Raw genomic sequence first — 25011 nt, 5'->3', positions numbered from 1 at the left:
AAACACTTTATTTTTGGTCTATTCACCTGCTAATGTTTTAGAAATCATCTGTAAATGTAGAATGTGTTTTTTGTCATATTTTACAGCCGCCAGTAGATATTGATCCCTGGGAAGGAGAACTAGAAGTATCGCAAGAAGGAAGAAAATGTCCACAAAGCGGCATTACAGATACAGAGGGAGATATTGAGGATTGTTTAACATTAGATATATACACACGTGAGGTAATAGTAAATCATTTTAATTCAAAGCTTTATAATAATTTTTCAACTTTTAATACTATACGTAATACTTATGAGAACACTTCAAGCAAATTATAAGTATTCAGGCAATGATATAGTTTTAAAATCTATACTTCAACAATCAGTGAACTTGATTAAGACATACTGTGTCAAACCTTACTTTGCTCTACATTAAACTAATGAATTTGTGCGAAAATTAAATATAAATTTTAAGAATAAATTAATTGTTAATAGTTTGTAAAACATTTTCGATTTTTTGAAGTGACTATATATATTCTATATACATGTATATAGGGTAGGTAGGAGGAAATAGGATCACCTTTCCAGAAAACGTCAAATTGGAAGTTTAGTATGCTTCCATTTAAACGAAAAGTACATGTATACTAAGTGAATCTTCATCTAATAGACTATAATGAAAAGTTTTTAAAACTTACAGTTCTTACCCCCAAAATTTCAGATAAATATTTCTACCCGATTTGCCCCATCGTTGTGGGGTAAATGGGACCAGTGTTGGGAAAATCGGATCGCAATGATTGTGATATGCAAATGCAGCAAATAAACTTTTTTAACCAAAAGCATTAACACAACATTAGTAGAACCATGCCTTACAAGTCCAAACTGTATCTAGTTTTCCACCTTGTGGCTTTTTTTTTTTTCGTGATAATAGGATATACAGCAAAATCCACAACTCCATACCATACTTCATTACCTGCTGTCGTATTTGACGATGCAACGATTTTCTCTTCGGTAACTCTGTCTCTTTTCTTTCATTCTGTCGTTTAAAGCATAAATATGTGAATTTGATGTCAGATACAGAGAAGATGTAGGGTGTCTTCGTTTTTGCTCAGTTGGTGTGTTTTTAACCGGAGAAGCCTTAATTCTTCTATTTGAATGTATGGTGTTCGTAGAAGGAATGGCTGAATTGGTTTCAGAGGAGTGAGACTCTAATGTTAACGAAGGTGATTTACAAATTTGTGTTTATTTATTTTATTTATTTATTTCTTATTAAAATGGCGGAGTTAAGGCATAACCTTTTCTTCCACTCAGCCATTTACATTTTTCTTGTACAGTCGGATCTCATCATGTGTTCTGATATAGCTGATGGACTGGATGGATATATACCTGTAACCTTAAATCCTTTTACACCATTACCAACAGTAGCTACCAAATCCCACGCCTGTTTGAATACGCAGCTAACCTTAACTTTGATATTGTCCTTCCACGATTTTGATGAAGTCAAGATGTTGTCTGGTAGTTGAAATATGCCTTTAATGGCTTATAAACACAAACATCAAGCAGCTGCATAACATGTATTGTTTGAGGTGGCAACAACAACACTTCTACATAATACTTGCCGTGTGGACTTTGTGGTGGACAAACACCGTGCACATCGGTTTTCTCGGGGTTCTCCTGTTTCCTCCCACTTTCTTCATTACACCATTTCACTCATCTCATTATCACCGTCTCCTTTAGCCTAACCGGCATAACTGTGGGACGTAAAACTTATAGATTTCATTTCATTTTTCTACATAATACTTTTCACACATGTCTACTACAGACAGGGATATGTGTGAACAATGTCCATCCATAACTAAAATAACTGTACCAGGACTTCGTTGTTTGTGGAAATGTTCCACCATTTCATGAGAGTCCCCTCGTTTACCCATCCTGATTCCATCATACTTACTTCGGGTCCCGGGCATGTTCAAATTTCAGTCTCTTGCCCTTGAAAATAACAAACGGTGGAATGTAAACTCCTGTTGCTGACACACAAGTGAGTACAGTCATGTTCTCTCCACGTTCCACATTTGTCAACGACGCATCACGAGACCCATTAGCAGCAACAATCTTGAGTGGCTTATTGTTTAACGTGAAACCCGTTTCGTCTTGATTGTATATACACTCCGGTTTATATCTCATTTACACTCAAGAATGAGGTTTTTCAACTGTGCGCAGAACTCAGAGACATTTTCTCCTTTAACCCTATTCATTCTTGCTCAGGAAAGTCCTTCAGCTCTCCTGATGGATATTTCCGGATGCCGTTTCATAAATCCTTAAAACCAATAAACAACAGCCGTTTCGGTTTCCTCCTTGAAATTATACGAAGCGCCTCGGTCAGGCACATATTTGTAGACATACTTACGTACACTATTCGGTGTTAAGCTGAAACCTGTTTTTGTCATGTAAATCAAATGCACTGCCAAAGCTGCTTCAATGTCTGGTGGTAGCACTGGTTTACGTCCAACATCACCCAAAGGTGAATCGTACGGAGCTGCAGTTCTTTTTTGAAGAGATGTAAATGGAAAACCAAATACTTCTCCGGCCTTCCTTATAGAATATTGTCCTACTCAAACAGCAGCAACAGTTTCTTCCACAGCAACTACTGAGCAGGAAGCATTAGGGCCATGAGCAGTTTTACGAACATAGTTTCGAGGCATCTGAAACGACTAAAACAAAGTTTCAAAAATGCATACATGTATAAATATATCAAATGTATTACAGCATATTTTTTTAAAAAAAGAAATGAAACATTTTGTTTAACATCTCACAATTATGCAAGTTAAGTGGTCAAGAAGACGGATGAAATTCCACATGAACGTTAACGAAAGAGTTCGTGAAATGATAAAGTGAGAGCAAACTGAAGAATTCCGAGAGAACCCACGACGATCTAGTCCACCACGAACTCACTTGTCCTGGGATCGAACCAGGGATTTCTGGAACAACAGGTGAACGCTCTACCACTGAGTCACAGTGTCCCCTATGATCATATCAACATCATATAAGAGAGTTTTTTTTTAAATAAAATTATATGTGTAGAGAATGGTAGATTCAATTCTTCCCCAATCTTCCTACAAACATATAATGCAAATTATAAATTCAGTGATCTGATTTACCCCAAACTGCACTTTTCTTCTTCTTCTCTTTTTACACATCATGTTTATGCGCAACTTGTTGTACAGCGGGGGACACTTCAAAATGGTACACCTTAGCCGTAAATCTCCATATAGCTGTACCATTTAGAAGTGTCTCCCGCTGTACAACCTAATGATGCATACATCAGTCAATGAAACAATAGCATTGAAAACCAAATATAATTCTAACACCGTTAGAAAAAGCTTATTTTGCAACAATGAAAACTTACATTTGCTATTTTTTGCTACTCAAAAACCACACGTCCTAAAAGGAAACCTTGTTTGTAAGTATTCTGGCGCCAATACCCATTTCTTCAGAGAGATGGTGCTACAATGCGCCTCACGTCGACGCTAAGAATATTTTTTTAATATCCAATCACAAAGGTTATTTTTCGACAGATCCAATTTCCCCCTATCTACTATATATATATATACAACAAACTATATTAATTTATTTGCAATATGTCTTGGTGCCACAGATTTTGGAATTGAGAGAAATAGGTAATAGAGTTTAATACAATATAGGGTAACTTCGGCAAATAACGCCACCAATTCAACACATTGTTCTGGTGTTAAAGTGTTTTTTTATATCTAGAACTCTGCAAATTACATTTAAGATGGAGTGAACCCTGCGCTATAATGCAGTGAGAAAACAAAGATCCTACACATAAAATGTCGACCACAATGCACTGAGAATTGGAGTGAGTATGAGATGGCGTTGTTACCAGACGTGTCGGCAAATAACGCCACTTGCTTTACAGCAACGGAAAGGTGTTGGAATCGTAATGAAATACATTTTGAACACAACAATGTTCTTGGCAATGTGCTACCTGCTTTTCTGGTACACAAAACTCATAGTCATCGTACATGTCGTTAACCGGTAACTCTTGTGATGATTGCTAACCTCTTAACATAACAGCTGCAGTCATATAGAGCACTACTCGTCGGAGCCAGACAACAATGCGCAACCAGCGTCACAAAATGTTCAGAAGCCACATTTACCAATGCTGTCAGAATCACATAATTCATGAAACCAAATCTTGCATTCAATACTTTGAATCCACGTTTTAAGACCCCTGAGATCATAGTAATATCCTCGACAGTTCCCACGGAGCATATTTCCATCCTTCGTCTTTCCAGAGGATGTTTGTTTCTTCGTGCCGGAAGAAGTGAAAGGGCCAACTCTTGTGAATAGGTCTAGTGCTACCAATACTCCTCTGGCAGTAAGAGAAATTCCCCTGGGATGTGATTTGCTCCTAGTTATTTTAGCGGTAGGCAGAAGCTCATGGATGGAGAGAGCACTCGGTGGTGTTGAAGGAGAGATGGAGGCTGGAGGTGTTGGTGGAGGTTGCTGCTGTTGGAGGTGGAGGTTTTGTTAAAATGATGCCCTGTAGCGCTGAAGCCTGAAATTGTGGTCTGAGGTGTTGCAAAATGGAAACGTGCCTGTGAAAACAGTTTCGGAAACTGTAGCTTCCCGAGTGTTATTCTGGGATGCGTTCGTCGATAACTGTCAACTGCTTCAGAGCAGTACAATTTTAACAATTTGAAGAAGCTCTTGTCGAGCGGTTGAAATTCATGGGTGCAATGTACAGGCAAGCACAGCAATTTAATATACATGGTCTCAGCAGCATTTAAAATGGTAATATCAAGATAACTGCGATGGCAATCTACAATAAGCAGTGCTCGGCCAGGGATCCGATGTCTGTTGAAATGTTCCAGAAATGGTCGGAATTATCCCTTTGTAACATAGCCTTTAGGTGTCATTGCATACGTGTTACCTGGAGGAAAATCATCACCAAACTATTTTTTAATACTTTCCCTTGTATAACACAATCGGAGGGAACTAATTTGAACCTGATACATTAGTGCACGCAATAACACTCACAGTTTCACCTTTTTCGCCATGTGTGGCATTAAGTACTCGCTTGCTCCCTTTCTGTGACAAACTTTTTGGGCTACTGTTGTAAGTTAGTTATAGTCCTGCATTTAATCTGCATTGTAAATAAGTTCAGGATTGTCACAAAAGGTTCATAGCATCAAGGTATTTCCCAATAGCGTATACAATTCGTTCACATAGTTCTGTTGAAACACATGAGTTTACCATAGCTCAAATTCTCCGCCTTTCTGCACACGATATTCGAGTGTCTTGCCATGAAAGCATAAAACTAGACCTTTCCGGCTTTACAACTACGACAAAGAAAAACAAACTTTTAACACTAGTATTAGTTTCGATTAGCGATTAGATAGAGTGGCGTTATTTCCAGATGCGATAGTGGCGTTATTTTCAGAATAACTTTGTTTAGGCCATTATTTCTATACCAAGAATAGCGGTCCTGCATATTTCATCTATATCGTAATATTTGCAAGTACGGCCCTATCAACGCATACTTTAGTAATAGTAAAATCTCACTTTTACCCAAACAATTCTTCTACCTCGTTTGACTCACTAAAAATTTGCGAGCTATTTCCTCTGCTCCGCGGCTGTCACGTTAACATTTGTTCACCAGTTTCTCTTTACTGACGCCTGGATGACCTTTAGTCTTTGTGTCTACAAAGACAACAGGCATCACAGTTTATCACACACTCATAAGCGGTCACCTAGCGAACAATGTGTTTATACTAGCACTGTGGAAAGATTTAAATGGCATTATTACCCGACCGGCGTTATTTGTCGAAGTTACCCTACATAAAACATTTAAAACATGAGAAAAATATAGAAAATACTTCAAGCGTTTAGCATTAATAATGGTTTTATAATATTCCTTACACTTTGCCGAATTTCTTATTTCGTATTCTAAGAAAATGACACCGAAATTATATTGATCTTTTCAACGTGTTAAAATTCTACCTAATCAGAAGGAACTATGGACATTTAAATGAGATTTCGTTCCCGTTTTGCAGAAACACCAGCTACTACAAGACATATGTCCTATTAATCCTGAGTAAGAGCAAATACGTTAGAGATTGATGAATTTTAAGTCAAGTCTTTATTTTGAGCATTTTTAGTACTAAACTTGACCAATTATATACTACTTTTTCCCCAGAATATTAGTGGTTGTAAGTTATTCGGAATTGTGTGATTTTTCAAGCGTGTTCTTCATCGCTGAAAAAAGATTCTATTACAAAATCGTGTTTTGTCTTACAGAGTCCTTCTAGGGTTAATCTGACCGTCTGGCAGCCTTATACAACCATGAAATGGAAACCAACTAGTTTAAATGTTGTAGCGTGTACTGTTATTGTTTTAGACACACGTCGATACCGGTCGAAGATACTAACGTTCCACTCACTTGTAGAGCAGAAATTAGTCTTGGTTCAAACATTTATTTAATGATGAGTAGTATCACGAGATACAGTACTTTTTAAAAGCTACTATAAGCAGAAATACTCTCAAATTTACACTGAAATTCTTGGTACTATATATTCTTCAAAGGCTAAATGAGAAAAATGTACCAAAATGCCACTATATATATATATATATATATAATGTTCGGATTTATAGGCTGCCGAAAACATGAGAAAATGAACATTAAAGACCCATAGCTCCAAAACCATAGGACCTCCCGTAGTCGGATTAAGACTTCACTTAGAGGGTAATATGTGCTCTATCCAAAAGTACATATTTCAGAATCCTAAGGTACTTGCGCAACAATTTTTGTAGAGGGAGTTGAGCTACGAACATATAATTTTAAGTACTAACCTACTACCTCTATAAAAATTGTTGCAGAAGTACAGCAGGATTCTGAAAAACGGATAATTTTTACTTTGTATGTATAACTATAATAATTATGATTTTAACCGGAATTCGCATTATACAAATTTCAGTGGAACCGTAAGAATATGACAAAATTGAAAGCTTTGAATGAAACAAAGCCATAAATTTAACTCACTTTGGACCACCGATTTGTACACTTTACATAAATTTAATGCATTTAACCGAACCATTCCAAGCATGGAACTGACAATCAGAGGAAGCAATCATAACTTTAAATTCGTTTTTATGATAATCTATCAAATCCTGTTTGATTTATACCCTATGCTTTATCTTTAGTGAACATATTCAATTTTGAAATAAACTGATAATGTGTCAATTTGTTTCCGTATGTCATATTAATTACTGTATGTCGTACTAATTACTGTATGTGTATTAATTACTGTATGTATCTAATCTTTCGATACATTCTATAGGCTGTTAGTGATGCAAACAAACCTGTATTGCTGTTTATCCATGGAGGTGGCTGGACGTTTGGTTCAAGCAAAACAGAAATGAAGCATGATTTTTTCTTGGATGAAGATATTGTATTAGTTAGTATTCAGTATCGCCTTGGACTTCTAGGTAAAACTACAGTTTTTTCGGATTAATCTTATTAAAACAATTAGGTTCAATCTTGATTGTAGTTCTACACTATTTAGTAAAAGAGTAACAGAATTGAGCTGAAGTCAGAATTTTTACCTCCTGGGGATTGGTGATGCAATAGACTGCTAAGAGATAGCAGAGATTAAATCCGTGTGATAGGTCTGGAAGCAAAAAACATTGGAACTCAGTATCTCGAATCGTGTCGCAACAGGAACATTAGTCCCACGCGCAACTTCCATGAACACGAACAAGTTGAGCAAGTTTCGTGTTCAGATGATCCTTTAAATTCGATACTTTATCATAGGCTCAAACATGGGGCAGAGAGTACACAGGAAATTCTATGGGAGACTCAGCAAATCTGTTGCAAACGCTTCTCAAATGATGCAGCATGTATCTGGAAGGAAGGTCTTGATTTTAACTTAGTGTTTCAAATAGTGCATTTTAAGAGATTCTGAACATCACTAGAAAGCTACAGGAAGTAAGAGAAACTCAATATTTATTAGCAAGAAAGAATAAGGCCCTACATTCAATGATCCTCGGAGAACCACCAAGGGTATTGCTGAAATAGTAAATGTTTTATTCGGAATTCTGAAATACAACGAGCTCCTCTGTGACTATATGGTTATCGTATTTGCTTTTGATGTGAAGGAACCGAACTTGATTCCAGATGGGAGCTCGTGTGGTTTTAATCCTACATTAAACTGTATATCTGGGTCCCTTAAAGCCTCGATACTGGAAAGGGCTGATAAACTAAAAAAATGCCAACTGAAGGCAAATCGAAAATTTTTGCCACGTTTCACGGCAATGTTCCTATCTTTCTGAGGGAGATATTTGGGAGAAACGACGTGCTCTATTATCAAATTTAGACCTATAATCTTTCTTAATCTTTCCGAAGAATTTTACAAGGTAGACGGTGGTGCTTGAAGTGGATAAGATTGAGAGAAGATCGCAAAGATCTTTCATAGAAAGTGGAAAATATAACTTCCAATAGTTTCCACAAATTCGCTGAAATGAATGTATCCCGTTAAAAGTTGCTTTTTTGAAGTAAATAAAATTCTTATTAACCGAGTAAATTATAATGCATATCATTTAATGTAACAACTTTCGGATATAACATTGTAGGTTTAATTGTAATAACAATAAGGAGCTACGTTGTGTAGTAAATTCACAATTGAAGATATTGGATTGATATTTGCTTATTCCCTTCAATGATGTTAAGAATAAGTATTCTTAACATATGTAAAAGAACGTGGTTATGAGGTGATACGGAACAGTTTTAAATGTTAGGTGAAGTGCTTTGTCCAGCTAGTCCAGACAATACAGTATTATATACTTTAATAATAATACTTATTTCTTGAAACAGAAAAAAATGTAACAAGAAATAAATATCAATTGTTGTAGGTACGAGTTGTTCTTAAAATTAATTTCGATTATAGACCTATGCTTTATAATTAAAAGATAACTTCCTAATTAGAAAACGACATTTGTGTGGCTTTATATACTATCTTACTCGTATTATATAAACATTGTGTTATTTACTTATTTGAAAGGTTTCCTCTCACTGCAAACCGACGATATTCCTGGTAATGCAGGATTACTAGATCAACTGAAAGCTATTCAGTGGGTGAATAAGAACATTCAATATTTTGGTGGTGATCCTAATCGTATTACTATATGGGGACAAAGCGCGGGCTCATGGAGTGTTCATTTACACTTGATCAGCCCTTTGTCTGCAAGTAAGTATTGATACTTTTTCTATATAACAAAGTATTTAATTATTTTTAAAACGTATAAAACATTTCATTATTTACTTCCAAAATATTTTCCGTGGATTTCTCGATACCATTGAGTCAATAAAACCTTGAAAGAAATAAATATTACATTTTTACAAAACATCTCAATTACGTTATTCTGGGAATTTGGTTATATAGTAAAAGTTATTAGGAAGTCAACTAAGGAATAAAATGTGGTGGAAATAAAAGAATGAAATGGATGAACATCTTGATTTGTATCTCTGTACAGGAAACCCATTGTGAAAATTCATTATTGTTATACATAAATGGAATTGAATTGTTTTCCTAGAAGAACACACACACGGGTGATCTGACGAAAGAAAAGTTAAGCTAATGGAATTAGAATAGAGTAACATTTCATGATGGATAAAGTCACGCGTATATTTTCTTGAAAATTAGAACTATAGGGAGAAATTTAAATTACAAAACACATTTTAATATTTTAAAAATATAATATTATTGTGCACAAATTGTTTCAATAATCTATGCTCTTAAAAGTGATATAGCAGGTGAAACTTACATCCATTTTTAAGTTTTGCACATTAGAGTAATTAGACACCGGATGTTACGTAAATGCCTATTTCTTATTGCTACTTGCCTGTTTCTCATTGCTAGAATGTATAACAAATGAAGGTTTTAAAGTGCGTGTCATCTATAATTTAACAGTAACGAATTCGTCCTAAACGACGTAATTGATATGGTATTTCCTCAAATCCTAAAAGGTAAAATAATATTCCAACAAATTTGTTTGAATATTTATTTATTTCACCCTTCAAGATTTTAGGAAAGATTGTACTTCAAATATCAGTATAAGAATTAGACTTAATTCAGTTTATATAGTATATTAGTGCAGTCAATCCACAGAAATTCATTTGAACGATTGGACAGCAAAGATATTTGTACATAATTGAAACATTTTTCTAATTTAAACAGGCTTTTTCATGATGATAAGGCCGCGTGTGTTTAAATGTTCTCTGCTTAAATGAATATTTCGAAACAGCTTAGAAAATACATACAATAACGGTATTTGCACTAATGACCTAACAGATACTAACTTAGAGGAACTCAACACTATAAAGTGTATTTTATACACTTAGTCTTTCAACGTGGAGTATGACATATTGTTAAATTCTTCAAAAAACTGAAAACAATAATAGATATTTAGTATACTACTTAGGATAGTGAATTTGAAAATATACAGAGTATTCTCCTATATACACAGAAAATACACGAAACAATAACAGAAAAGCATGTGATAGCCGAAAAACGAAAAAGAATAACAGGAAATACAGGAAACAATAATGTCAAAATACATATGATGATCTCTACAATTGCATTTTAATGCTTCATTTTATATTAATATTTTATAACAATAACAACAATGAAATTTAAACATGATTTCTAAGGAACAAAAGCAATTTGAATAAATATTATGTTACAGGTGGATGGATCAACATTTAAAGTTTAAACCTAAAATACTGCTAATTTCTCTGAATTTTTACTGTTATTTTTATTCATATAATACATCAACCTGGATCTCTAAAATATTTTTAACAATATCTGTTTATAAAGAGAGGTATTTTAGGTTAGTAAGCAAGAATTCTAGAATAACATTTAGTTAGCGTTTCTTCGTTTATCCTATGAAAAATTTTAATTTGAAATAAGAAATAATGTAGTAGGTTAAATTGTTGATGAATATAAATGTTGATGAATTGTTATAAATAATCGTTAATTAGCAACCATTTTTTAAAGATCTGTTTCACCAAGCAATTCTTGAAAGTGGATCAATTCTTACTGCTGGGTCAGTGGACAGAGATCCTCGAGCAACAGCCTTTGAAATAGCGGAAATACTGGGTTGCTCCCTGGACAACTTGACCACTGTCACTGCTTGCTTCCAATCTACTCCTGCCCTGGACTTAGTTTCAGCTCTTGGAGAATATCAGGTAATTAGAAGAAAATAGCCTTCTATTAATGCACTTCTGCTATGAATTTCTATATAGTCAATCCTACAATCAGTACGTTTTGGGTAATAATCTGTAACATGAAAGGTAAGTCTATATAATATCACTCTGTTGCTAATACAAGGGAATGAGTCGAGAGAACTGGTAGGTAATTGACAGATTGCATATATGCGTACATGCTATATTGTGGAAAATTTATCTCTGATATAATTTGAGACCAAAGTTCCTTGTTCCAGATGCATGGTGCGGGTTGAGGAATTCGACAATTACTATCGCCTCAGTGCCATACAAAGCGAGTTGAAGAATAATGCTGGAAACTGATTCCGAACAGAGCATACAGTGCTCCCAAGTCCACAAGAGAAAACCACATCAGTACAAGTTAATGTCACGTTATGCTTGAAGAGAATAAATGAATACTGTTCAATTTATTGCTTTAATTTCAGTTTCTCAGTTAGTCGTCAAAACCATTCTATTAGATACTCACTGATACGTATACTTCTTAAGCAACATAATTTGAAACTGAAACTAATAACGAAGAAATAAAAGTGTACCAACTCCATTTGTTATGAAATAATTCTTAAAACATGTAGACATACTTTTATGGCACACTGAATTCAAATGCGTACTCGATTTCTATTCTTTCTAAAGCAAATGGGAATTTCATTTGATCATTCAGACATGAAAAACCAGCTCGATTTGAATGACATGCTCCTGGAAGGAAGCAAATCCTGTTGTCCTATGTGGGACATGCTTGTTCTAATTACATATCTACATGGAAACTCGAAGAAATGTGTGATCTCTGCGACGGAGTTCAAAGTTACTGAAGAACCGTGAGCATCTTACATGATTTAAACCTTCCTTACATAAATTGACAACTTACTCAAATCTACGGTAATTATGACCTTCAGGCTAGTAATACAGTAAGAAATTCATGTTTGTCATTTCTTTGTATTATTAAAGCTGTAGTATAAGGAAGTTTGCTATTCTTTACCTATTGGCTTTTTTTTATAAACATTGATTTTAATTACATATACAATACTTACATATTGTGTATAATTTCACACGCTTGATTTCAAAATAACTTAGTGTTCAGTCAATTGAAAATATAATTCAAGAGTTATTCAGTCTTTCGTTGAATGCTTGCAAAAAAGAAAAAAGATGCATAATCATACATCAAGTGTTATTAAATACCGATACTGTAAACTGCATTTAACGAATATTATTTCTTTCATAATAATTTTTACTTTCTTTATATGGATGTTTAGCAAATGGAATCAATAATTTATAATTAACTGATTTCTTAGGTACATGTTTGTCTACTACAGAACACAGTGACTTATATAAAGAGTCAGTAGCCTCATTGACACTAGTACAGGAATCACTTATTACATTCATTGCCTTAATGTGATAATACGTATGTGCCTAAAAATCTGCTTGTTTGAAATTATAAGTGTGAAATTGTGAAGCGGAATTATATTCACTTTTGTATAGGATATTCCATTCAAACACTAAATTGGAATTGAAACAATCAAGTTTGGTCAATAATGGTGCGTCATTAATAATAATAATAATAATAATAATAATAATAATAATAATAATAATAATAATACCTTTCTCAAGTGACATAGATGTGCGGTTTGTGCAAAGTAAGATATGTGCCCTAAACTTACAGGTTCTTCCTTAACACATTGGCATATTTCCTTTGCAAAATTATTAGAGTTGTATACTCTGTTCTAGAGAATAGTTCCCTTGTTACTATATGGTTACTTATCTTCGGCGAGGGAAAACCGGTCTTGATTAAGAGAGAGAGTTTACCTGATTTAGATCTCACGTTAAGCTATACATAAATGACTTGTATAGTGTCGCTTTTAAAAGAATTTAATCCAATCACAATAAACTTCCACACTAACTAACTAACTCTATGCCCTATGGAACCCGAACGTTCAGTGCTGCATTCACCAGTTTTTCATTGACTTCTCTCCATAGCCAACTGAATCCAGTTTCTACTTTGTATTTCTATTTCTGCGAGATCCATCTAAACATTTCCCTGTCATCTGCGCCTAGGTCTTGCCAATGGCCTTTTCCAGTTAAAATTTGGGAAAACGTTTTTACTTTTTTTCATTCCGGATACATGATCTCATCTGACCTACCTAGACCTAATAACTCTAAAACTGTTAAGTGAATTGTATAAATTATGCTCGTTATGTTCATCGTTATGAAAATTCTGCCGCTTCTAATTACTGTGTCTTGGGTCCGAATACTCGTCATAGGATTTTTTTCAAAAACTTTCACTTTCACGGCAGTCTGCATTAAAAAAATGAAAAGAAAAAGGAAGAAAGAAAGAAGGATAAAATTGAATGAGTGCTATTTTACTGGTAAATTTTTATCAGAAATATCCTATATTAAAAGTCCAAACTGTGTCATATTGAAAAGTTACAAACGTTCAAATGGAAAATTGGATGGTCCTTATAGATGTAGCATACCTTGCATGTTTCAAATTTCAACATGATTAAATCACATTGAATTATAGGATGAAAAAAAAATTGTGTCGAACTATTATAAATAAATAATAAGAAAACAATGAAATGAAAAAGGAAAAAGAAAAAAAGATAAAATTGAACGAGTGCTATTTTACTGGTAAATGTTTATCAGAAATATCCTATATTAAAAGTCCAAACTGTGTCATAATGAAAAGTAACAAACGTTCAAATGGAAAATTGGATGTTCCTTATAGATGTAGCAGACCTTGCATGTTTCAAATTTCAACATGATTAACTCACATTGAATTATAGGATGGAAACAAATTTTTGTCGAACTAGTATAAATAAAATTTTGTTTTCAAATAACCAAACAGGTTGCCATTTTCTAGTCTTTTCCAAAGATTTATCGGTTCCGAACATCCAGCATCACTTTCATCTCTTGCGGATAAAACGTTGTAACTTGCACAGATAAAATGAACACGCTAGACCTCAAACGGATCAAAGTGTCAGTCGGATGATGTTGGTTAGCTTATGGACTACTACTTGGTCGATGTTTCAAAGCCGTAGTGACCCGGTAATTCGACTGAGACTCGGTAACCCAGATGATAAAAAAGATACTTTGCTTATTCTTTTGCGTTTAAACAGTATTTCTTTCAGAGATGACCAGGACTGGAGATGTTTACACCAGAGCAGAAAAACTCAACGCTAAAGTTGACAGTTAATTACATTTTGCAGACCAGGTCTATCGGTCTCTTGCTCAGTTTTAACTTTGGAACAGGCACACGCACATGAAGTGCGTGTGTACGTGAGAGAGAGGGAAGAGAAGTGAAAGATGCTAAGACAGGATAAGGAAAAGTAAAAAGAGAGAGAGACAAATATAAATATGAAACATACTGATTATTACAGTGTATCATGAAGAAGACACACACTGTTTATTCGAATTCTTGCCAGTGATGCTATGTAAGTTCTCCAACAGAAGATAGATCTCTGTTTGCAGCCATTATTTTATGCGAAAAAGTTATATTACTTGGCGGGGGACGAACCTAGATGTTTCGCTTGGAACTCTGGTATTTTACCACTACACCAATGATTGTTTTACCCAAACTGTGTCCACCAAATGCCGTAATATTTCTTTCTGATACGATAACACGAAAAGTGTATACTGCAGATCAATGAAGTGTTTCGAATATCTTGGTAAATCCATTGCCCATTCTGAAACAACATTCGTAAATCATCTCTATCATGATAAAGGTGTTTGCTTACACATTCTTAAGAATCGCATGTTAATATGACAAATCAATTCTTCACTATCACTTTGTAAAAAATGCAAGCTTGGCGTGAACAGGATTCGAACCTACGCTGCACAGCTGTATTAGTCATAACCATATTACCTTACCGCTACACTATCAGTTTTATTATTACCTTCTTGGTAAATACAAAATGGATTCAACTAGCCGAGTCTATACAAGAAAATCACTAGACATACAATAAAAATTACCAATTCTGGATCTACAACTACAAATGCATAGAACTATAAAAGATAAATACATATCAGAAAAAAAAACGAGAGAAGAACTTTTATTTCATGACAAAATCACTTCTAAAAACCTACTAAAAGAAAGCCTTTTCTGCTCCGGAGAATAACATTTCCGGCGTGTACGTTAAAGAAAATCAAAATAAGTGCGTGCATCCAGTAACGTGATATGCCGCTGGAAATATAGTAAAGTGCTTCCAATCAGGAAAAGCACGGTACGATGCTTAGTGGGGGAAAAATTAATGTCCGGTAGGAGCATATGATCAATTTGAAACTTTGCACTCGGACGACGAGTGATACGACCCATCATCACCTGCAAGGCGTTCCATATCACTGGCGCTCCCTCACATGTTGTAAACCGGTGAGCCAAAGTGATCTCAGAACTACATATATTACACAAGGCATCTGGTGCTCGATGTATTGCATAAAGACGCGCACGTGTCGGAATAAGTTGATGGACTACTTGAAACCATAACTCTTGCATATAGGAAGGTAAGATTGAGTTCCAAATGTTAGCCCACACTTGCTGCCACTCTATATGTGGAAACTGATGTACCACTCGTAACTGAGTCGGCTGAGAGGACAATGTGAAGAGGACAGAATATAATGAGCGAGCATTGTGCGGCTGAGGGACCAGAGTCACCCCGGCATAAGTCCAATATCGAATAAAGATCAAGACATATTTCGGACACTGATCGGCAAATTGAATAAAAGGGGGATTAACAGGGTGACCGTACTCCGGCCAAAAACAACTAAACCAATGGTTCGTAATAGAGTCAATGGATGAAAGACCCACGAAGGAATCTGCCATGAAGAGAGTTTGACATTTGAGACGGATATGAACTAAACCTAGACCACCTCGGGAACGTGGGAGGTAAATGGCATTTCTGGGAATGCAAAAATAGTAACCCCGCCATATATGCCAAAGGAACAGGGATTCTAATCTTTTTGCGTAAATCTCAGGGAGGGGAAATACCCGAGCCCTATACCACAACTTAGATGCCACGTATATATTGATAAATTGGATGCGATGCAGTAAATGAAATCGACGAAAACGGAGGGAGAATAATGACCCACGACTTTGCGTGAGGATAGGTTGCCAAACTTCGTCATAATGGGGAGTGGGAAGTGACGTGAATGAAATGCCTAAAATAATTAAGGATGTAACATGCGGAATAGTCTGCGTACCTGGGGTAGGAGTGGGTAACTGAAAGCCGTGAAATTGTAACAGCTGAGTTCTCTTTTCATTAAACTTAAGGCCAGAGCAACTAGAGAATCGCTTGAGAACCGGAAAGACTCCCTGAAGAGCAACCGCGTCGACCCCTGTGATAGTCAGATCATCAGCAAAACAATAGATGTTTTGACAACTAAAGAGGGTAGGGCCTGGGGGACACACAAGCGCCAATCGGTAGAGGAGAGGGTCTATAACTAAAGAAAACAAAATAGAGCTTAAACTACAGCCCTGGCTTAAACCTCGCTTTAAGAGTATGGGGTCAGATAGATGTCTATTAATTTTTAGACGAAACCTGGCGGTGGCGTATAAATTTGAAATTACATGAGAGAAAGCTGCGGGAAAACCCCAAGCGTCTAGCGTGAGACGAAGGAAGATGTGATCTACACTATCATAAGCCTTCTCTAAGTCGTCTGCTAAAGCTCCTGCTGGAACGCTGCGAAACTGAACGTATGCAAATAGATCTCTAAGAGTACGTAGGGTGAATTGAATGTTATGCGATTCGTGCAGGGCTGCTTGATATGGACTGATAATTTTCTGTATGATAGGTCGTAATCGGGCTGTAAGAACTTGAGTAAATAATCTCAAATCAACTGGCAATAAGGAGATGGGTCGATAATCAGCCACAACCTTCGCCTTGGACGATTTGGGTATAAGTGCAACAACAGCTGTATTAGAATTAAAGGGTTCATTAGACAACCAGGAATTAAAAAGTGTCACAAGTGTACCACGAAGAATAGGCCAGTAATGACGGTAAAAAGATGCAGTCAAGCCATCTATGCCGGGAGAACTACGTCCCTTAGATTTGTTGAGAACTGCAAAGATCACGACAGCAGTGATAGGGTGCAACAAAGCCTGCCAATTGTCCTCTGTCAACCGCTGGGGAAGGGCTGATAGAAACTGGTTTGTGTGGTTTGAAATTAGAATTGCGTTCATGTTGTTAGCTAATTTTAGTTATGGAGAGAAGAAAGGAGAGGGAGGGAATCTCTTTACCAGACACGATTATGGGATAAGATGGTGTATATTGGGTGGCCTAGCTGCAGGGCGTTAGGTGTCGCAATTTTTTTGAAGCGGAGTGTACATGGTTTTAATTTGTTAATATTATTTCTACGCAGTTATTTGGAAGTATGTACTTTGTCGAAAGTATTATTTTACTTTTTAACGAATGTATAATTTTGCAGTACTATGGCACTGCAAATTTCCATGTATTTATTTTTCTCTGTATTTCCTTCCAAACTCTTCTTTCTAGAGGCGTTTAATAAAATCACTCTATTTCTTTCTATTATCCTCATATCTATCAAGCAATCACTTGGTGGTGTAATTAAGCTCTAGACCCTGGTTGTTATCTTTGATTTTCCTTAAAAAGTATTCTAGAACAGCCAAACATATTGGCTCAGTGGTACAGTTCTTACCTCTGTGGCATGGGGCCCTGGTTCGATCGCCGACCTAGTATGTTTATGGTGGACAACATTGTGTGTGTGTGTTGTTTTCGGGATACTCCCGTTTCCTCGCACGTTCTCGTTCCACTGATTATTGCATCATCATCATTTGCTTTAATCATCAGTGTTATTTACGCTAAAGGGCACAATCATGGAAAGTTAAACTTAAAGATTTAATTTCATATTTTGTAGGACAGTATTGAATAATAATGGAGAGAAGTAGGTTCGTTTTTATGATTATTATTGACGTGAAAGCTCATGGACAAATATTTTCTTACTCAGACTTACATTTTTCTTTTTTCTTTTTAATTTAATGCTATCCCTAATTTTAGCTCAAGAATCTTCAACTCTAGTGCATTCCGAACTTTCTAAAACCGAGAATCCTTTCGACACTTCAGTCTGGTAGTCTCTTCTTCCCTCACCTTCCTCTAATTTCTTTAAATTAAATTTTTCCCCTTTTAGATGAAGATTTGCTTTTCAGAACGATAATCTCTCTCTTACAATCACTGCTAGGATGATGGCCTCTTCGCAATTAGCTTCTCTAAACGCCCAATTATCAATTATACATGCTTCCATAAATCTTATGATTTTTAAATAACATATCTCCGTAGTAGCAATTGGGAAGGATATTTTTTTCTGACTTTATCGTAAGATCGCTCATGGACTAGCAAGTAATAATGCTGTGATAAGGGAGACTTTGTAGCAATGCTCCAAAAATTATAGAAATTTTTGTTTTTCTCTTAATCACCTTACCATCATTTCTAGTTGTTTTCTACCTGTTAATTTTTTAGTTCATTTTAGTTCAATTTTTTGTGAAATGTTGTAGTATATTATTTTAGTTGTGTGAGTTCCAGCTTTATTTTCTCTAATGCACTCTGAGAACATATTATCCAATTTGAAGTAAAAGTGGACTTTAAAATTTTTGAAAGGCTCCGCATCCAACTGATGCATATTCAACTGGGTATTAAGTGAATATTTCACAGATTCAAAATGGGATAATTGCGTGCTCTTATGAGCTTAATTTAACTATTACTTTTAAAAGTAATCCAAGTGGATTTTCAGTTGCCTCATGATGGGAGTCAGTTGCTAGAATGCTGTGCCTCCTCTGAGAATAGAAGACGTGAGCTTATGTTTATCGTGTTAACCAATTATTAACAAGGTGATAAAGAATGATCAATTTACATGCTCTAAAAGTGAAGAGTTGGTCATTACTTCCTTGTAAAGCTTGAACTTGTCAGTCAATTTTGCTAAACCTTATTAAAATACTTCACGAATAATTTTGTATTTTTTATATTTTTATAGTTTTCTTGATTATCTGTAATATTATTATAAATAATTACAAGTAAATAAAGTCTTTCCTGAGAGGGAATATTCACAAATCCAGTGACCGTCAGCGAATGCCATATATTCGTGGTCATACGCATATGGTGCGTTCAGGGCGCAAGGGAATCAAGCCCACTGTTTGGTCATTTTTACATATTTCATTTTTATTATCTCTAACTGAAGCTCCTTTCGTAGCTTAGAAGATTCATATCCAGGTATTGAAAATAACTCTTATAATGTAAAAAGGTAAATAGAAAATAAAATAAATCAGAGTTACTTTTTCATGCAGTTTAGTGCAACTTTCATATCTGTATTTCTTACAATTTTGGTAATAGGACCTGCTTCCCTTGCGCTCTGAATACTTGATATATACACAATAATCCTTGACTTTATATGACCTATTGATTAATCGTGAGGTATTTTTTAATAGGACCACTTTAACTGATCTTGCGTGATTATTGTCAAGCTGTCATTGTATTGTGACTCAAGTTTGAATACCATTTCATTATGGAAAGATTTAATTGGAAACAGCGTTTCGAAATTGTGATGCTGTATTACGAAAACGTTTCGTGCAATGAGAGAAAATTACGATTGGAATAATTTATCTACCCACTATTGCCTATTACATCAGAACTATCCGAAAAGAATTAACATTATTGGATAGTTAGCTACCGAATAAATCAATTTCAGCACATAACTAAGAGAATATAGCAATGCTAGCTGCAAGTATGCGCCTTGACGGTGAACAATACATCCGATGTCATTCTCTACAGCTTCGTTTGTCATATGAAACAACTTACCTTATTTTAGGAAGGACTTCAGTTTAAAAGTAGGTAAAATCCAACTTGTGCAAGTGCCATTTGTGTCGGGTTTTTCGTGAATGGGCTCTGAACACCAAATGAAGATCCGCTGGTTTTTTGCAGAATTTTGTTCAGTAATAGACCCATTTTTAACTAAATGAATACGTTAATAAGGGACACTGTCATATTTTGAGTGGTGAATAACACGAAGAATATATAGAGCTGGAGTTACGACCAGATAATTGCACAGTTTGGTGTGGTTTATGAGTTGGCTGAATAATCGGTCCATATTTGAAGAAGAATCAGCATTGCCTGAAAGTAACTATCAATAGCATCCACTATCGCGTTATGATTACGGGCAGTTTGCTTCCTAAAATTCAAGCCAGTGATGTTGGTATTATCTGGTTTCAACTGGACCTGGCCTTACTCCACACGATAACTCTTGAACGAAAGGGTATTATTAAATTTAATTAATTAATTATTATTTTTTGGCAATACACATCCAAAGAGATTATTTCGGCAGAGTTCGTTAATTGAGTAGATCCGTGAATATATTAACAGTGGATATTCATACGCCATAAATGGGGGCATGATGGCTCAGTAAGTGAAATTGGACTTATTGGGAAATCGGCGATGTACTGGAAGTCAAGATCACGTGATATTACATCTCTGGACTGTTTTCTTTCGGATTACGTGAAGTCTACGCGGAAAGGTAAGCTTTTATTGAGGCCTTGGATGCAAACATTACTATCGTTATTCGCGAGATTTTGGTCGTTATACTTAATCAAGTGGTTATAATTCAGACACTTAAAATGGATCATTCAAAGCGTAGCTATAGTCAATTGAGTGAAATAGTATTCAAAATTTAAATTGTATTAATTGTTCTTTAAGATTGAAAACAGAGTTATTATCATCATATGCAATTTTATATTTTATTTCAAAATATTTTACTGAATCTCACGATAAATCATCTGTATATCCATCTGATATACATCATGAATAAATTTGATTAGAAACTGAAACTTTGTAGACTAGTGTAGCTATGTCACACATCTGAAAAATTCATCAGCTCCTCCATGGAGTCTGTCAAGTTTCTTTGTCTATTTGAATCTAGAACAATCTACAAAGACCATTGTATATGTAGTTTTACTAGTTTAAACTCTCAAATAATTTCTACGCTACTGATCTAAACTGAACAATTACATATCCATAATTACTAGGGAAGATATAGTCGACTTGGTTTGAGTTCATCTTCGCCAAGAGTTGTCATACAAACTGCTGGAGACATTCGATTTATGGAGCAGGATCCAGTAGAGTTGTATACATCTGGAAATTTCAACCACGTTCCATTGATGTCAGGAACTACCAAAAACGAAGCTTTTGGCAGTTTCTTTGGTAAGATATTATACTTTTATTATGTTCTCTTTCTAGTAAATTCAGGTTGAAACTATCCCCTGAAATAGATGTATTATTTCTTTTTATTGTTGGTATAATATAGAACTCTGGAAGAAATTTTCTTTGATGTTTTTTACATGATTTAATCGCCGGATATCCAAAACATTTTTAACTTCAAATTCCCAAGAACGCTCCAGGGATACACTATTGTTTTGCAATTTGAAACATCTTTATGTGCGGCATTGAAAATATGAGTATGTTAGTGTAGGTAAGGTATATTATATACCGTAATGTTGGTTTTGTTACATTAGATTAGTTTGCGTTTGTTTTAGATTGTTTTTGTAGGTTGTGTTAAAAAAGGGAAAAATTGTTTATGAACTATAGAATTGTGTTAGTATTAATACGTGTTCTTTTTTGAGTTTTGTTTTCCATCATTTTCAACTTAGAACGTTTATAATAATTCTATACATTTACAGCTTTATTATACATTGTTACAACAGTTTTCAGGGAATTTATTTAATTATAATTATGTAATTACATTATAATTATGTATGATAGTGCATTCTTCATTTCCCACGATAATATCAACTACGTTCATATTGTAAGACAGCAACAATTATGCTTTATAACACTTTTTACTCGTATTTAACTTTTTTCTCTCTTGACTTGATGTAAGTCAATTATTTTGCACAGCTATATTTTAAACATATTTGCCTGCGCCCGGAATGATCCACTCATGAAACGGTTTTACATCTACGCGTATTTGTCTTCATTTTCTGTACTTGTTTCTTGGTCAAATGTATACTCTTCTGAACTCATATTACATGTAAAGTTCCTGCGCTTACATTCATAGTTTGGAAAAATTAACTTTGTATAATTTACTCTTCGAGTGTGCAGACCAACGGGGTTCGATGTCCTTCTTACAATATGGATTCTTATCACTTTTTCAAGTTCCGTTAGTCAGTTATGTCAAAACATTCAAAGTTTAGGCACTATGAAGCGTAATAGTTAATGATTGCTATATTTAATAGATGCTCAAAGATGATCACAGGCTAGCGGCAAGTAGTATGTTAGCTAGTGTACCCTTTTGTCATTTTATCAACTGTATCAACTGGTCTTTTTGTTGCATTATAACGCAAAACTACATCTGGCTTCTTCCCCTCATCATTCCAGAAATTGATTATGATGTTCTGTAGATAATAAGAAGACAGCCTTTTATTTAGCAGAAACCTCTTATACCAGGGTAGTATTTTGTGGAAATAAGAACATTTCCTCTCTAGGCCTATTTGATAAATGTAAACTGGTATCTTTATGCTTCTCTAAATTGTTTTTATGAATAGTCTCCTGAAGCTTATTCTGTAATAGCTTAGTATTAAATTAGCTTCTTCTGTAATAGCTTAGTGGCTAATGATAATCTGCTAAAAATATCAGTACTTAAGCTGTGCCATTCCAATATGTTTTTTGCAAGTTCACAAACAACATGTTTATCACTTTTATGACTTTAAGATCACCATATAAAATCATCAAACCTCATAGAAAGTGACAATTGCCGAAATCCCTCCCTTAAGATTGCTGCTGAATAAATGGGTAGACAGTATAAAAAATCGATGCTCCAAGGCATTTAATTGGTTCTTTCGCAACTTTTAACGTAGAATCAGCAACCCTATATAGGGCAAAATTTGATAGAAATATGTGCGGCAATTACTTGAGTTTGCCATTAGGGAATGTCTCAAAAAGCAAACGAAATTTTGCCGCCAAAGCGATCAGTCAGTACACAACAAGTTGAAGGAATTATGAAGATGCCCTTTGATTCTCAACATTGCTAGACAACTTAGAAACCATATTTCCAGATTTTTTCACTAATTTACTGAGAAGCTCCTATCAGGAACTACTTAATCAATTTTATAAAACATGGTCACTTCTACCTTGAGACCATCTATTATTTCAAGTAGTGTATCATGAACTCCCCCCAATGCCTGCGTTACAAATTAAATATAATATATACAACGTTTATATGCTTGTGTGTGGTGAATCGTTCCCCTGTCGTTCACTTGTACCTGTAAAGAAACACGCACAGTTATAGTGAGGAAGCAGGAAGTATATTCAGGCACATATTATAATAGTGAGCTATATAATCAGCAGGTTCAGATAGTACAAGTATAAAATTATAAATTAAAAATATCTTCTTTGTTCTAATAAGCAGAATACTGCAAAACAAAATTACATTCTTGTGTTCTGTGCACACACAAATACACACTCCCATATATATATATCAGTGTCCCTTATATAAGGCAATTTCGCGTTACCATACGCACACCCGCGAAATGCATTCTATATGGCAGTAAATACATATTAGTGAAATAGCAGCTCCCTATGAGAACGTTAACCCGTGCCGATTTGAGAACAGCCATGAAATGACGTTTCCACATTAAAATATAATTTAGAATGACAAACCATGATAAGGAAGGAAGCGAAAGAGACAGAGGAACGAAACTGTGCACGAAACAACTAGAGAAAGAAGATTACCTGTCTATGTATTGACGAATATCACTGGATGAATAGTGTTGCCAACCAAACAGAAAGTTATTTTTTTTTAAAATCGAACAGCCTAAATTGGATATCATCATTGGAAGCAACAACAATGGAAACAATGTTTGGAAAGAGAGAAAACACAATACTGTTATACAATCATTGATATAAAGTAAATCTAAGTTTTTTTTCTTTCTTTATGTGTACCCACTCGTGAGAACCGAAATTTTGAGCAGGAATGTTAAGAATATCTGTCAGAAAATTTTCATTCCGCAATCGGAATCAATATTCTACCCATTCTGGAATCTGGGAAATTCACCCGAAATTTCAGAACTTGAGATTTCCAAATTACGGCTTTTCAGAATTTTTAATTCTGAAATTCAAGGAATATCCGGAACTATGGACATTATGAATTCTGAAATTGAAATCGCAATTCTGAAGACCCTATTAGCAACCATACTGCTGTACGAAGAGAAACTTGAGCCTACGACGTTTGTGTTGGCAATAATGGGTTTAAATCTTTAAAATTAGCATTTTAATTCGAAGACAAAGATAATTTCATAATTTAGTCTTACATTATTTTGTATTATAACGTAATTTATCTATTATAACAAACGAGGAAAGTATTAAACAGTGATACAAACTTTACTACGGTTATAGTTTTGTCAGAGATTCAATACCACGTATCTCCAATTTTGATGAACTTGAGTTTTTGATAACATTAGAACCGTATAGGATGGCGCACAATGTGATTAACCCTTCAGCACTCGCGCACAGACCGTCACGCGAGAACTCGCACGCGGTTGAAACGACCGCGCTGTAAAATTTGACGTTAAGGAATGAATTACATAATTTTAAATGAATTGTATACTTTTTAATAGTTAAATAAAACATTTTTCACACAAAATGTGTTACAGTACATAGTATCATGTACCTCCATGTTCACGGCGTAGTACCTGATTGGCAGATTCCTCTTTCTTTACACTCAGAAGCAATTTTTCAATTCTTTCTTGTTCTTTCG

The 25011-nt window shown here is 35.0% G+C and overlaps 1 protein-coding gene across 1 annotated transcript in view; it reads left to right on the top strand.

Annotated features, from left to right (window-relative positions):
* LOC145693434 (carboxylesterase 1F-like) overlaps nucleotides 1-25011 on the top strand; it is a 45775-nt gene that overhangs the window by 7005 nt on the left and 13759 nt on the right. Inside the window, exons 2-6 of the mRNA XM_081769428.1 lie at nucleotides 87-221; nucleotides 7337-7484; nucleotides 9056-9241; nucleotides 11051-11241; nucleotides 21287-21461. Of these exons, the coding sequence (XP_081625554.1) occupies nucleotides 87-221; nucleotides 7337-7484; nucleotides 9056-9241; nucleotides 11051-11241; nucleotides 21287-21461 (835 nt within the window). The remainder of the gene's footprint in view (nucleotides 1-86; nucleotides 222-7336; nucleotides 7485-9055; nucleotides 9242-11050; nucleotides 11242-21286; nucleotides 21462-25011) is intronic.

The sequence above is a fragment of the Thermobia domestica genome, chromosome 8, assembly GCF_964235325.1.
Source record: "Thermobia domestica chromosome 8, izTheDome1.hap1.1, whole genome shotgun sequence".
Classification (NCBI taxonomy): Eukaryota; Metazoa; Arthropoda; class Insecta; order Zygentoma; family Lepismatidae; genus Thermobia; species Thermobia domestica.
The sequence above is the reverse complement of the archived record's forward strand: the minus strand, read 5'-3'. Positions and strand labels throughout refer to the sequence as shown.